Source organism: Callithrix jacchus, chromosome 10, assembly GCF_049354715.1.
Source record: "Callithrix jacchus isolate 240 chromosome 10, calJac240_pri, whole genome shotgun sequence".
NCBI lineage: Eukaryota > Metazoa > Chordata > Mammalia > Primates > Cebidae > Callithrix > Callithrix jacchus.
This window is the reverse complement of record NC_133511.1, coordinates 118,510,291-118,525,680: the sequence shown is the minus strand read 5'-3', so window position 1 is coordinate 118,525,680 and position 15,390 is coordinate 118,510,291. Positions and strand designations below refer to the sequence as shown.

Sequence of the window (15,390 nt, the reverse complement as noted above, 5' to 3'; positions counted from 1 at the left end):
GCCTGGGGGCCGCTGGTCCAATCAGAGAGCTCTGCCAGACGTTCCCACACCCTCCCGTTGTGCCTCTCAGGGGAGCCGAGGGGAGCTGCTCTTGTCTCTCTGCTACAACCCCTCTGCCAACTCCATCATCGTGAACATCATCAAAGCCCGGAACCTCAAAGCCATGGACATCGGGGGCACATCAGGTGTGGGGCTGCTCGGGCAGAGGATGGGCGGGCGGGCGGGGAGGCTTTGGTGACATGAGGGTTACACGGCAGATGGAGAGCAGGGTCCGCAGTGATCCTCACCCCCACCCCTCACACCCCAACCTCCAGTCCTCCCTCCTTACCCTAGAGACCTTGGGGGCCCCCTTTGGAACACCCTCATCTTGAACCCTAGGTCAGGATCAGCATCATCTTGGACTCCGTTCTTCAGGAAGAAAGGGAACACCGTGGGAAGACCTGGGTTCTAGCCCCAGCTCTGATGCTACTTGCATGAGATTCTGGGCAAGACCTGGCCTCTCTGATACTATCCTCACTGATAGTAACGGGAGGGCCCCAGGTGATCTCTAAGGTCCATCTGCTGATTCTCCCAGGACCCTCTCATTCTGGCCTGGGTCTCTCCTTGCCTCTGGGGAAAGCACCTGGCCCTCCTGCCTCAGCTTCCATACCTGGAAGGGGAAAGGGATCCTAGGAAGTCCCTCCCCTACTGTCCCTCTAACCCTTCCCCACTCCCTCCCCCAGACCCCTATGTGAAGGTGTGGCTGATGTACAAGGACAAGCGGGTGGAAAAGAAGAAGACTGTGACGATGAAGAGGAACCTGAACCCCATCTTCAACGAGTCCTTCGCCTTCGATATCCCCACGGAGAAGCTGAGGGAGACGACCATCATCATCACCGTCATGGACAAGGACAAGCTCAGCCGCAATGACGTCATCGGCAAGGTAGGGGCGAGGCTGGTGGTGTGGTGCACACAGCTGGCTCCATTCCTTAAAAGAAGCAGCAGGGGTGGTGGATGAGCATGGGCTGGACACCAGGAGAGATGGGGATTGATCTCCTCCCCTCTTGGGACTCCATGTCTTCATCCAAAAATAAGGGGATTAGATGACACCCTCCCTGGGGTTCCTCTCTAAGTGTCCTCCTATGGGTAAGTCAGCTGAGGACAGACCACCAGCAGGGCAGGGAAAGAAGGAATGGGAGAGAGGAATGACCTGGATCTCAAAAGAAAGGTTTTCTGGACAGGATGATGATGTTGGAACAGTATTGCCCAGGGTCCCATCTGCACAGGGTGAGCTCTGTGGGGCAGCGTTGGGAGCTGCAGTCAGACTCCAAAGACTTCCTTTCAGTTCCCACCCCATCTGCCAAGAAACAACCATAACCTTGGGCAGGTGGCTTGGCCTCTCCAGGCTTTAGTGTTCTCATCTGTAAAATGGAGCTACTTACACTGTCCCTGTGGAACTTCACAGGTGGTGTAAGAATTGCTTGAGGCATGCGGATGTCTGCTCTTAGAAAGTTGGCCAGGCCCAGGGGCTCACGCCTGTAATCCCAGCACTTCGGGAGGCCGAGGCAGGCGGATCACGAGGTCAGGAGTTTGAGACCAGCCTGGCCAACATGGTGAAACCCCGTCTCTATTAAAAATATAAAAATATTAGCCAGTTGTGGCAGCAGGTGCCTGTAATCCCAGCTACTCAGGAGGCCGAGGCAGGAGAATTGCTTGAACCTGAGAGGCAGAGGTTGCAATGAGCCAGGATTGTGAGACTGTACTCCAGCCTAGGCAACAGAGCGAGACTCTGCCTTAAAAAAAACAAAAAGTAATCTCTTTGTATCACATAACCAAAAAATTCATACCTGACCTTGATTTTTCTCAGGATGGGATTCTGTGACATAAACCCTTCCATGTTTCTGCCTTAAAATGTCTATTCTTGTGTTTATTTATGGTTCAGTGTTGAGAGCATGGGCCCGGGAGTCAGATCGCCTGGGTCCAAATCCTAGCCATGCTTTTTAACCGCCGTAACCTATCTGAACCTCATTTTCTCCTCTCAGAATGAGAGTAGGACAATCCTCCCCTCACAGTGTGCTGGGAGGATTAAGTCAGATCACACAGGTGAGCTGTTCTGCATAGTACTTGAAACACATGCTAGCTAGTATTATAATAAAGGGGCATATATGTCAATATATGGCGGTTTGACCAGGAGCAGGTGAGGAACCAGTGCTCAGGGCAGGCATGAGGGAAGGGGAGATTCCAGGAGTGAGTGAGGGGCACACACCTGTGTCGGGGAAAGGGAAAGGGGAACTGGATACCCACAGGGAAGGGAGCTGAGTTGGGGGCAGCCCTCAGACAGATGGGACTGGAGAACTCAGTGGCTGGGGGTGAGGAGGGCAGCCTGGCCTCAAAGAGAAGAGCTGACCCTGCCTGCCATCAGGTACAGCACGGGGAGTATGACTGGCCAGTCTGTGGTCACAGGTGAGACGACTCCCCAGGACATTGTCCCCCTTGACCAACTCAGGCCAAAGGTCAGGTAACCATTTCTACTTTGATGTTCTTTTGAAGCTTAGCCTTTTGAGGTTGGGTGTTCCTTAGATACCAGTTAGATCTCCTTTTGAAATGGTCCTCCCTTCTGTTGGCTGAACCAAAGCAAACGTGGATTTGTTCTCACTTGGGCCTGGGTAACTTAGGGAGCCCACGGATCTCTGAATCCTTCTGACTCCCAGCTCCTGCTCATCCCCTGGAAGCCAAGAGTCTCTGCCCCTCCTGTCTGCCTGGCATCGTCCAAGGCCGTAGGTCTCATGCTGGGCTGAGGTTGCAATGGGGGCAGTCCCAGAGCAGGGCAGGCCCAGAGTGGCCCTAGAGCTCTGTGACCCCCGCATAGTCACCCTGCTCCAGCAGGATGGAGCCGCTGGCTGAGAGAACTCGCCACACAGGGACATGCCACTGTGGCCAGCTGAGCACAGGACATGCACCATCCCCACTGTCTGTGAGACAGGCACAGTCATCAGCCCGTCTTACAGAGGAAGGTCTGGGGCTGAAAGAAGTCACTCCACCATATGCTGCAGAGCTGGCGCTTGCTCCCCATCTTTTTTCTCTTGTTTTGAGGTAGAGTCTCACTCTGTCACCCAGGCTGGAGTGCAGTGGCACAATCTCAGCTCACTGCAACTTCTGCCTCCTGGGTTCAAGTGATTCTCCTGTCTCAGCTTCCTGAGCAGCTGGGATTACAGGTATCTGCCACCGTGCTGGGATAATTTTTGTATTTTCAGTAGAGATGGGGTTTCACCATTTTGGCCAGGCTGGTCTCGAACTCCTCACCTCAAGCAATCTGCCAGTGTCAGCTTCCCAAAGTGCTGGGATTACAGGAGTGAGCACCTATCCCTGACCCCCTCCCCAGAGTCTCAGTGTGGTCCAGGCTGGAGTGCAGTGGCACAATTACAACTCACTGCAGCCTTGGCCTCCCCAGGCCCACGTGATCTTCCCCTCCTCAGTCCCGCCAGTAGTTGGAACTCCAGACACTCACTACCATGCCCAGCTAAATTTTTTCATATTTTTTATAGAGATGGGGTTTCACCGTATTACCCAGGGTGGTCTCAAACTCCGGGGCTCAAGTGATTCTCCCACTTTGGCTTCCTAAAGTGCTCTGATTACAGGCATTGGCCACTGCGCTCACCCACTGGGGCCACAACCATCCTTTTTTTAAAAAAAGAAAACATTTTTTACTTTGGAATAATTTTAGATTTACAGAACAGTGGCAAAGATAGTAGAGTTTCCATCTACACCTTACCCAGCCTCCCCAGTTGTGAGCATCTCACATTACAGTGGGACATTTGTCACAGCTTGAGAAACCAGCGCCACCCGCACATTGCTGGGAACAATACCACAGCCATTATTTGTATTTCACCAAGCTTTCGGCCTCCCTCTGTCCCAGCATCCAATCCAAGACACGGCATTGCATTGTCATGTTTACCCCTCCTCTCTGGCCCATGACAGCTTCTCCGTCTTTCCTCTATGATCTTAACAGTCTTAAGGAATACTAGCCAGGTGCCCTATACAAGGCCCCCAAATCCATGTACCTCTTTTTTCTCCAATGCTTATACTCTTAATCACCCCCAAGTCCCAAAGCTGAGGTTAGCTGGGCAGATCCTGGGGTTCCTGGGGGATTCACGCATGCAGCCTTGAGAGGCTGCAAAGCCCCTGCCAGAGGCTCAGTGGGATTGGACCGGTAGTGTAGCACTCCAAAGACCTCGATTTCAGTCTCTGGGACTGGCCGGGCACAGTGGCTCACGCCTGTAAACAGCACTTTGGGAGATCAAGGTAGGCAAATCACCTGAGGTCAGGAGTTTGAGGCCTGGCCAACATGGTGAAACCCCATCTCTACTAAAAATACAAAAATTAATCGGGCATGGTGGTATATGCCTGTAATCCCAGCTACTCAGGAAGCGGAGGCAGGAGAATCACTTGAAATCAGGAGGTGGAGGTTGCAGTGAGCCAAGATCACACCATTGCACTCCAGCCTGGGTGACAGAGCAAGACTCCATCAATAAATAATAAATAAATAAACAAACAAACTCTGGGACTGTGGGTCTCTTAATGCTTTGCACCTTAGTTTCCCCATCTGAAAAACAGAGTTAATCAGAAAATCCTACCTCAAAGTTGTAGGATTTGATGATCCATGTGTCTGAAGTCCCTGGCTCAGTACTCACAGGTGGCAAGTGCCCAGGAGTTGGGAGCAATTATAATTGAAGCGGGCTGGACAGCACCCAGCAGATAGGGCAGGGAAGGCCTGGAGACAGGTGGCATCCAACCCCATCTTCCAGACTCCACTGCAGAATAGGTTGGCAGTCTAATTCTGAAGGGGGCAGACAACCAGGAAAACAGGTCAGGCTGGCAGAGGGAGGGAGGAGGACGCCTCTGTGGGGTAGGTTGGCACAGCATGTGGAGGTCGGGGGACCACAGGCTAGGTATCATGGTGGAGTTGGGGTGTCACCCCTGTGGGGTAAAGGGCCGCTGCCCTGGAGACTGTGCCAATGCCATCCTCTCCCCTTTCTCCCCAGATCTACCTGTCCTGGAAGAGCGGGCCAGGGGAGGTGAAGCACTGGAAAGACATGATCGCCCGTCCCCGGCAGCCTGTGGCCCAGTGGCACCAGCTGAAGGCCTGAGTGGGGCCAAGAGAGGCCCAGGGGGCCGAGGGCCTAGGTCCCCATCATGCCCTCACCACTTTATGCACAATGCCCGGCCTGAGCCCCCTGCCATAGGGAGGGGAGGACCCTGAGGGCTCAGCCAGGGAGGGGTCCCAGACTCAACTGGGCTCCGTTTCTAGGAAGTATCAGCCCCATCCCCCACAGTCCAGCTTGGGGGAAGGGACTCTGGGAGGCATTTTCCTGCTTTGCCCCTTTTCTTCCTGACTTGCTGATACTAAAGAAGTTGGGGGAGCTCAAGTGCCAGACGGCCAGACAGGCAGATCCCTCCAGAGGCCAGCCAGGTGGGCATGGTCCCCCGTTTTCTTTAAGGCAGCGCCTGGAGTGGAGAGAGGCTGCCCCCTCTCCAGCCCCCAACATGGACCCGGGGAGGGGAGGCTGAGGCATTTGGCCCTGGTCTGTCCAGGAGAGGCCCATCCCCAGGGCAGCTTCAGGTGCCAGCTGGGCCCTGAGTGCCAAGGATAGTGTAGAGAGCCCGCTCCTGGGTCCTGGAGCCATGGCCCTTTGTACTTGTGTTGTGTCCATTGTGTGTGTGCGTGGGGACAGAGGCCTGACAGTGTGGAAGACTAGGCAGAGAAGGCAGGTTTCATGAAGGCCAGGCAGGGCTGGAGGCGGGGGCAGGAGAGGAAAGGCCTGTAGGGCTGAGTGGGGTGGAGTGGGGCAGAGGTCGGGAACAGAAGAGGGGCTGGAGCTGAGCTGAGAACTGGGCTGCCTCCTGACACCCCCCTCTCCTCCCCTTCTTCCCTCAGTGCCCCCCTCCGCTCAGAATCTCAATAGTTGCCCTTCAGCAATTTCACCCCTTGAACACTGGCTCACACCTTTTAGGCACCTACTGTGTGCATAGCATTCCACTAGGCCTCACCTTCCTTCCTTCTCAAGGGGTCTGGAGCTCCCACTAGCTTTGCCCTAATTCTTTCATCCAAAGACCCCTGCCTGCTTCCCACACCTCACACGGCAGCCACGTCGACCCTGTTCTTCATGCTCTCCAGCTGCCCTGCCTTCTTCATCTCTCCCTGCCTGTGCAGACTTCTGCCCCTCCATCCCCCAGTGCTTGTAGACCTTCCATTCATTCCTTCTCATCGTGCGTGGTCTCTGATCTTCCACCACCTGATCTTCTCCAGGACTCTCTTTTCATCCTTCCCTACTCCCTGATACCCGGGAGAACCTCCTTCTGCCCAACTCACAGTGCAGGGAAAGGAGGCAGGGAAAACACTGGGATTCTGTGAGTTCTGAGATTGCCACACACAAAGAAGCCGTGGTTTCTCTGCCTCAGCCACTGATAAGACTAGAACTGGCTTCCCCTTGGAGACGGCAGATTTCAGGCTGATCCCTGCTTAAGCCCTCTCATCCCCACGCTGGTACTGGTATTGATACAAGACCCAGCTGGTGACAAAGCCTCCCATCCTGGGGGTCCACGAGCCTGGGCTTGACATTCCCAGAATCATCGCCAGGTGGCGCCAGGTCCCCACAGTCTGTGGCTGTGATTTTGGCCCACAGTTCTGCCCTGGATGGGCCTGGGACATCCCAAGAAGAAGAGGACTCTAGATAGGGTCCCCACATCCAGAGTGCAGGGAGACCTTAGGCATTTGGGAACCATTTTCCTTCCATTGGCTTCCCCTTGAGCTGAGCATTCTGCTCGATGCAGTAGATGGGTGGCCTTTTGCCCATACCAAAATTTTCTTAAATTGAATCTCACACCCCCACCCCCATTCCCTCTCCCTGGGATCTGGAGGAGCATCATACATAGTAGGTGAATCGTTTTGTAGAGTGAAGAATGCTAATGTAAAGCAAATAGTCACCCACGTTCCTTGTAAATCCAAATGTTTCTATATTGTAGATTTGCTTAAAATGGAGTCGGCCCCAACTGCGCCATCCTCTTTGGCAGGCTGGGACAGGAGGGCAGAGGCCACGTAGATGTGGGAGAGGGTACGGTGGGAAGTCTGTCTTTCTCCACCTCTCCCTCGGATCCACCTCGGTTTCCTGTCCCCCCACCAGCCACCTGCTCCGAGGAAGACTGCTGAGTGAGCAAGCCCCCACCTCCCAGGCCCCTTCGCCAGCCAGGGAGCCCCCCCCGCATCCAACCACCTTGCATCAAGTGGGCAGGGCAATGGCTGCCCCTTTTCCCGAGCCCCGCTCACAGAACTCTTAGCCAATCCAATGCAGAGAGCATCTCCTGGCGAGGGTCTCTTCCCAACCAGACCCCACCCAGGCACATTGGTAACCAGGCTTGGGCTTCCCCAGCCCCCCTTGTGCAGGTGGAGCTCTGGGATGCTGTGCTGGTGGGTGGCAAGTGGAGGGTCGAGGGCCGGGTAGGCTAGCACGGGAGGCAAGTGTGGTATGGGATGGGGCAGAGGTGGTCTAGGGAGATAGGAAAGCAGGGAATGGGGGAACTTGAGGGTGGGAGGAGGGCACTGGAGCCCTGCCACTATCCCAGGACTTTGGGCAAGAGACCTGTACTCCCTGGGCCTCAGTTTCCCCATCTGTAAAATGATGGTAATAATACTTCACCTACCTCATAGGGGAGGTTGTGAGGCCACCATCACCTGACATGGGGGTCAAGGCAGGAGGACTCCGAAGGTGCTACCCCGGAGCAGAGTTATTACTGAATCCTGACAGCAAGGCCTGCCTGCCCCACCCCCACAGAGCCTCCAGAGCTAGCTGAGGCCAACCCAGGCCCCGTCTCTTCACTGTGTCGCAGGCCCCTTCGTGGGCCTCATCCGCCATCTCCGTGGGCGCCCTAGACTTAGTCCTTACCTTGTTCTGGTTTCCTTTCTTGTGACCATCTCCCCACGTAACTGCTGTACAAATCCCACCTGCCCGGGACCCCCACACCTGCCCTCCGGCACCAGATGCCAGGGAAGGGACAGAGGAAAACAGCCACCAACAAGCCAAGGGGGCTCCCCCGAGTGCCCTGGGGGTGGGGATCCGTGGCGATGTTTGTATCGTGTTTGAGTCCTTGAGTGCAAGTGTTTTATAAAAAATAAAACAAAAACCCACCATCACCAAAAAATTTTTTTGCAGCCAAGAGAAATGAAGAAAAACTGAAGAAAAAAAAAAAAACAGGAAAAACAGAACCATACAAAATGTTTCCACCACACATGCCCTCTAAGCCAGCAAGATTTCCTCTTTGCAAAATCCTATTTTTGTGGGAATGGGCCCCGCTTTTTGTGGCGAGGCCTGTTCTGATTAATAAAGGATCATGGAAAAGTAGGGCCTTTGTTGTTTCCTCCGTGGGCCCCAGCCCTCCGTCACCTCCCTGGGGGCAGAGGCAGCGGGGTGAAGGGGATGGGGGCCCCGGGGCTGAGCCTCCCCTCAGCATGTCACCTTTGGGATTTGACTTCACTGGTGACCAGGCCCATTCTGAGTGTCCAGCCCATCCTCAGATCTCTATCATCCCACCGGCTGCCCAGAAAGCAGAGAGGCAGGTTACCTTTCCCAGATCAGGCCTGACACAAAGCTTTGTGGGAGTGGAGTCTCCTCTAGACCTTGGGGGTGCCCTCCAGGGTCATCCAGCCTGGCATCCCCTCCCTCAGTCCCTGGGGGACCCTCACCACCCTCCAAGGCAGCTCAGACAAACCAAAGGGGGACGATGCTCCAGCCTTCTGGCCACCACCCACGGGGCCCCTGTAGTTTCAGGCCAGCGCCTCCTCCCTGGTCCCCAAGGTGGGGAAAGGAAAGACGAGGCGCTCTGTGTTTGTTGGCTGGACCTGTGGCTTCTCTCAGCCCTCTTCTAGTTTCGTTCTTTAAGATTAGAAATGTCTCTGACTCAGTGGAACAGGTTCCAGCCTGGGATGTGGGAAGCTGAGTTCTAATCCCTCCCTTCTTCAGCCTCTGTGGCTCTGGGCATGCCATTTCCTTCCTCCCACCTGCTTCCTCTGGCCACAACAAAGCAATAACCATCCCCATCCCCTGTCCTTTCTTCCCCACCCAGCCCAGGGGAAACTGAGGCCCGGCAGCTCTCAGGGTACCTCAGAAGGAAGGTGCTACATCTGTTTCAGACACAGGCACAAAAGGAAGGAGCCCATCCCTGCAGTCATGTGTCCATCTTCTGGCCCTTGCTCCCACCTGGAGTGAAGTGGGGGCCCCTGTTCCCAGTACCTGGGGCCAGCAGCTGCCTCCCAGAATTGCACTAAGTATCCGCCCCCGCCCCGCAAAGCTGTCTGTCCCTGCTTCTCACAACCTGGTTTAGATGTCCCTTCTGATCCCTGTTCTAGAGATCGGAGGAAGCCCTGGGGTCAGGTAAGTAGCCTCAGGGGCGCCCTTGATCAGAGCTTTCTCTGTGAAAGCAGCCCCAGAAGGCCAAGCCTGAAGTCAGAGACAGCTCAGGCCTGGCACAGGTGGCAGTGCCTTGCCACCGGCTCGGGACCTTCCCTGGACATTTTGCCTTCCTCTGTTTTTTCTCTGGGTCTGTCTTCATCCATGTCTGCTCTGAGATGCTCCCCCAGCCCTCCCTGTACCCCCTGGTGTGGTCTTTCTCCTGCAAGTGTGCCCTGGATCCTGCTGCTTTCTGGAAGGCCGTCCTGGGCCACATTTTGTGCTCCTCTCCCTCCCCCGCAAAAGACAACCAGAAGGACAAGGCTTGAACACGCCGATGCCCCTGCGCGTGGCTCCCCTAACCATCTGTTTTCCGTGAAGATGCCCCGCTCCCCATATCTGTGTCCTGTGTTTATATGTCGTGTGTCGTTTAGATTGTGAGCCCCATGGGCAGGAATCCCTGTCTGCATACGTGTTCTGTGTGGCACGCCCAGGTGTGCTAATAAACATTCATCTTCAGAACAAGAGCACCAGGTGTCTTGAGGAAGCTTTGGGATGGATGGCTGAGTAAGCCCAGGTGGTGGCACTGGAGGCACGGAGGGACTTCTGGGCAGGGCCCCCAGCTCAAAGAACCTGCTTTCCCTTTTCTTTTCCTGTGTCCCTGAGGGCGGGTGGGAAGGGGGCGGGTGATGTCATTAACAAGGGTATAGGCTCCAGCCCTGCGTCTCCGCTGCCATGCTGGCCATCAGGGCTGCTTGTCTGGAAGCAAGTGGGGGCGGGGCCTCAAGAACAGGCCGTAGTTCTCAGCCATTCTGCTCGCAGACCTGTCTGCCAGCTAGGGACGAGCGGCTCTTCTATGACTCAGTGAGCACTGGGTTGGGAGTCCTCACACCGGTGGATGAGTCACTCGCCCTCCCTGCCGCCTCCTCTGCCTTTCCCTCCGCTTGGTTCCCACAGTAGGAAGGAAGCTTCCTGCTCTGACCACCAGCTCCCTTGGCCTCTGCCCCTGAATCCCTGGTACAAACATGACTCTTCCGGAATTTCCCTGCCCTATTCCCCCATGGCCTGCCCACCCCTGACTGCCCCAGGGAACCACATAGGCGGCCCATCCATCCCATCCCATTGTTACAAGCGTCCCTTCTAGTCTCCCCCGCACCCTGCTCCCCAGAGGCCAAATGGGAATCACAGGAAGTTGTGGGTGGGGTAATGCCAGGACTCCTAATACAGTGCTCTCTTCGACATCAAGGGTAGCCATGACACCCAGCTGTCCTTGGCAGTAGCTCCCTCCCTACTCACATGGAGACAGAGACCCTCAATTGGGCTCTATAGCATCAGCACCCAATTTAACCAAACTTGAACTTTTCAGAAGGGACTGACTTCTGAGGGAGAGCACGTGAGTACCAGAGCCAGAGACAGAGTCCATCCCCATTCCCGGGGGAAGCTCTGGCTCGGCTGGCACAGTCATGGCTGCGGGAGCCATGTTTGACAAAGCAGAAAGGTAGGACCCTGAGTGCCTCAGGGCAGCCCGGGGGACTCATTGCCAAGCCTTTGCTCCCACCTAGTGCTCTCAGGTGAGAGCAGCAGGGGAGGAGGTACAGGGAAACAGACCAGACAGAGGGAGGAGACCTGAGCTCACTAATGCCAGCAGTTACTGCAGGTGACCATGGCTGCATCTGCATCCTGCTTCTCCTTTGTCTAAGGTTTGCATGAAAAGGGCAGGGCATGGTGGCTCACAACTGTAATCTCAGCTAATCTCAGCACTCTGGGAGCCAAGGCGGGTGGATCACAAGGTCAGGAGTTCGAGACCAACCTGGCCAAGACGGTAAAACCCCATCTCTATGAAAAAGTACAAAAATTAGCTGGGTGCAGTGGCAGGCGCCTGTAATCCCAGCTACTTGAGAGGCTGAGGCAGGAGAATTGCTTGAACCAGGTGGTGAAGGTTGTAGTGAGCCAAGATCACACCACAGCACTCCAGCCTGGGCAACAGAACGAGACTCTTGTCTGGAAAAAAAAAAAAAAAAAAGATTTGTATGAAAGAAAGGTAGACAAACACCTTGCATGAGGTATTGAGGTCTAAATAAACCCAATTCCTTGGGCCAGGCATGGTGACTGATGCCTGTAATCCCAGCACTTTAGGAGGCTTAGGCAGGCAGATCACCTGAGGTCAGGAGTTCGAGACCAGCCTAGCCAACATGGTGAAATCCCATCTCTACTAAAAATACAAAAATTAACCAGATGTGGCGGTGCGCGCCTATAATCCCAGCTACTCAGGAGGCTAAGGAAGGAGAATCACTTGAACCCGGGAGGCAAAGGTTGCAGTGAGCCAAGATCAAGCCACTGCACTCCAGCCTAGGCGATAGAGCGAGACTCTTGTCTCAGAAAAAAATGAAATATAAATAAATGAATAAACACAACTACTTGTGTATAGATGAAGAAGCTAAGGCCCAGGAGGGTCATGACTTGCTCAAGATCACTTGGTCAATAGCAGAACTAGGCCTGGAAGACCTGCCTTCTGATTCTAGGTCTAGGGGTATTTTCCCTATGCCGTGATACAAGTGGCAGTTCAAGAAGACAGTCCCCAGTCAGCTGCAGCTCCCACCTGAGTGATCATCTCTCAAATGACTTTCTCCAACTTTCCAGACCCCTGAAGGGCTCCCAACAGGGGGAACTATGGGAGAGACAAGGTCATCAGCAGCCAGGCCCCAGACCCTCTTCCTCCTTGGGAAGGAGGCAGCCACCGATCTTTCCCACCCACCACCTCCTTCTGTCCATTCAAGGCCTTCGCTCTAATTTGCAAGCTGACTGCCCGGATCCATGCCCAGCCTCCTCCTTAGCCAGGGCCTAGCCCCGTGTGCCAGCAGAACTGCTGGGCAGGGCCTGACCTTTTGGCCTGGTATGACATCAGCCTCTGTTGCCATGGTGACAGAGGGCTGACGGGATCTTCTCAGGGGAGATGGGCCTCCGTGCTTGATGTTTTACAATTTTCTTCCTTTCTTTAAATCGTTATTTATTATTTTCCTGAACAACAAGGGGGGAAAGAAATGCCAAAACCGAGCAAAGAGACTAAAAAGGAGAGAGAAAGAAAAATGGAGTGAGAGAGATGGAGGGAGAGGAGGGGCAGTGCCAGTGAAAGAGGAGGGAAAGTTCAGCCCAGCTTGAGGGTGATTCAAAAACATACAGAATCTTCTGCAAAACCAAGCTGTGAGATTCCGCAAGATAGAAGAGCAGCCCCGAGATAGAGCAAGCCCGAGGGACAAAAGCCACCGCTGACGACAGCACTTGTTCCCAGAAAGACAGCACACAGCAGTTAGCGGGGTTGGTCTGACACAGAGAGGGAGGCACATGGGCGGGGGCAGTGCCAGAGGGAGCCCAGGGTCCCCATAGCAGTGGGTTCCGGTGCTCTCAAGGCTTATAAATAAACAGGCACGTGGGAAACGCACATTCCTTCTCCAAGAAATAGAATTTATCTTTACAGCCAGTTAATTTTTTCTTCTCCCTAAAGAAAACATTACCATGTGGGGCCCCTGCCCCAACAGTGTCCCTGAGTGTCCTTGGCCCTGGCCCCCTCTTCCCGTTATTGCTTGGATGAGGAAGCTCTGGCTCTGGGAATTGCAAAGCGAGGCCCCTCTCCTCACCCCCTTGGGGCTGTCCCTGGTGACGGAGTGGAGGTACAGAGTGCCAGTCCCGTGCCAGCCACCCTGGCCGTGCCCATTTAAGGGAAAGGAGAGTGCAGGCCGTGGGAGAGGTGCTGAGCTGCCTCCCAGAGCAGAGAGCCCCTCTCTGCGGTGCAGGAGGCCCTGGAGGCACGGTGGCTTCTTTTCAAATTTGACAGCTGGAAGGCTCAAGCTATGGGGAGGTGGAGGAGGGCGCTTTTTTTCCCAGCAAGATTCCAGGCACATGCTTAGAGAAGAGAACAGAATATAGGGTGGGGGTGACCCCTTGCCTTCTGTGCCCCATACAAACCTCAGGGGGCCAGGGAGGGAGGTATATACGATCAGCCCTGGTGGAGGGGTGAGGGCAGCTTCGATGTTGGGGCCCCCATCTGTTTCCCACTTCTGTTGCGGGCACCAAGCCCGTGCCCCTGGCCCAGGCCTTCTTCCCAAGGGCAGTCCACCCCAGAGGCAGCGGCTCCTGCCCTAGAAAGGGTGGGCCCAGGAGATCCAAACCCCAAAAGGTGGGAGGGTGGTGGGCGCCCTGCATCCAGACTCAGCAAGACATGACGATTCTGTGGTCCTCAATGACCCTGGTTCCTGGAGGAACGTGGCTCCTGTGTTATCAGTGGCTCCATTGGGGACTGGACCCAACCCAGACTTCTTGGTCTGACAATTGCCCACAGATCAGCCAGGGGGCAGTCAGTCCTCTTACTACCTAGGAGTGTCTGAAGATGAGCCCCGGGCCTGCCAGTGCCCGGCAGCTCGCCGAAAGTGGCCCCTCCATTGCCCCAAGTAGGGGCCCACTGATCCCGCAGGCCTACGCAGCCAAAGCTTCCCAGAGCCTCTCCTCTCAGAATGGCCAACGTCCATCAGCCAAAACAGAGGCTCAAGTGCCCAGTCCTGCAGCGGCTTCCAGGGCGCGGAGGCTGTCCCCGGGGGCGCCCAGAGTCCGGGAGCCAGCGCCGCCTATGAGCAGGTCTTCCTCCTCCTCATCCTCAAAGGCGCGTGCTGGGCGCCGGGGCGGAGGCCGGGGCGTGGGCTCGTCGCGCTCAGCCATGCGCTCGACGGCGCCCTCGCCCACGAGGAACACGGTGTCCGCGACGCGCGGGGGCCCGGTGACGGGGTTGTGGTCGTAGGAGAAGACGCGCAGCGCGCGTAGCGGGTGCAGGTCGGGGAAGCCGCCCAGGCGGTTGCGGTCGAGGTCGAGGATGTGCAGGCGGCCCATGCGCAGCAGCGCGGGCGGGAACTCCTCGAAGCGGTTGCCGTAGAGCCAGAGGCCACGCAAGCCCGTCATGCGCGGCAGCTCGGCCGGCAGCGCGCGCAGCCGGTTGTCGCCCATCTGGAGCGACTGCAGCGCCACCAGGCGCAGCAGCGGCCGCGGGAAGCGCCGCAAGAAGTTGCCCTCGATCCAGAGGCAGCGCAGGCTCTGCAGCTGCGCGAAGTCCGCCGGCAGCGCCAGCAGCCGGTTGCCGCCCAGGTAGAGGCGCGTTAGGCGCGGCAGGCGGCACAGGCCGTCAGGCAGGCGCTCGAGTTTGTTGAAGTCCAGCGCCAGGATGCGCAGCTCGCGCAGCTCCTCTATCTCCTCGGGCAGCTCGCGCAGCCCCGTGCCGCTCACATACAGCTTCTGCAGGCGGCTCAGCGCGCACACGGCGCTGGGCAGCCGCCGCAGCCGCCGCCCGCTCAGCTCCAGCTGCTGCTCGCCGCTGCGCAACTGCTCCTCCGCGTCCGACGGCAGCTCATCCGGCGTGGACTCGGCGATGCCCATGGTCACGGGCCCCGGCCGGGGCCGCCAACACCGCCACCGCCACCGCCCGGCATCGCCCCACCCCGGCCGCCCCACGGCCGCCCCGACGGGGCCGGAGCCGCGCCGGCCCCCGGGCCCCCCGCCCCGGCCTGCTCCCGCGCCGGGAGGGGGGCCGTGCCGGGCCGGGAGGAGGCGCCCGCTTGGGGCCCCGCCGCCGCGCGCCGCGCTCCGCCGCCCGCCCTCGGGCCTCCCCCGCTGCCTCCGCCGGAGGCCGACTGAATAGGGTTCGCGCTGACTCGCAGCTTAGCGACCTGTCGCCCTGGCAACCCCGACGCGCGTGCAGCTGCCAATGAGACGGAGGGTGGGCGGGGCGGGGCGGGGCCAAGGCGCCACCCGAGCGGGGTCCCAGCGCCGGAGCCCGCCCCCTACCTGCCCATCCAGCCCACCACGGAGCAAGCGCAAACTGAGGGATTCCCCTCGAGCCAAGCCTGGCCCGGAGACCCGACGCCGTTTGGTGTACGGTTGTGTGCGCCCCAGAGCTGCGGGTCTAAGAGGGAGGAAACACCGGCTGTGG

At 56.9% G+C, this 15,390-nt stretch overlaps 2 protein-coding genes across 11 annotated transcripts in view; one reads left to right on the top strand and one right to left on the bottom strand.

Moving 5' to 3' along the window:
• SYT7 (synaptotagmin 7) overlaps positions 1-8,375 on the top strand; it is a 65,755-nt gene extending 57,380 nt beyond the window's left edge. For all 10 annotated transcript variants that reach the window (XM_035262913.3, XM_035262907.3, XM_035262911.3 and 7 more), the window contains 3 exons: positions 71-185; positions 723-922; positions 5,022-8,375. In XM_035262913.3, the coding sequence (XP_035118804.1) occupies positions 71-185; positions 723-922; positions 5,022-5,126 (420 nt within the window). In that variant the 3' untranslated portion in view covers positions 5,127-8,375. The remainder of the gene's footprint in view (positions 1-70; positions 186-722; positions 923-5,021) is intronic.
• A 4,034-nt stretch (positions 8,376-12,409) lies between these two features.
• LRRC10B (leucine rich repeat containing 10B) lies at positions 12,410-15,093 on the bottom strand. Its single transcript, XM_002755412.5, has one exon. It carries the CDS (start codon positions 14,835-14,837, stop codon positions 13,959-13,961), a length of 879 nt encoding a protein of 292 aa, XP_002755458.1. The 5' UTR covers positions 14,838-15,093; the 3' UTR covers positions 12,410-13,958.
• Positions 15,094-15,390: the final 297 nt, after the last annotated feature.

Bases quoted from the DNA above. Each gene is read 5' to 3' on its own strand.
- LRRC10B (XM_002755412.5), bottom strand. From the start codon at position 14,837: ATGGGCATCGCCGAGTCCACGCCGGATGAGCTGCCGTCGGACGCGGAG.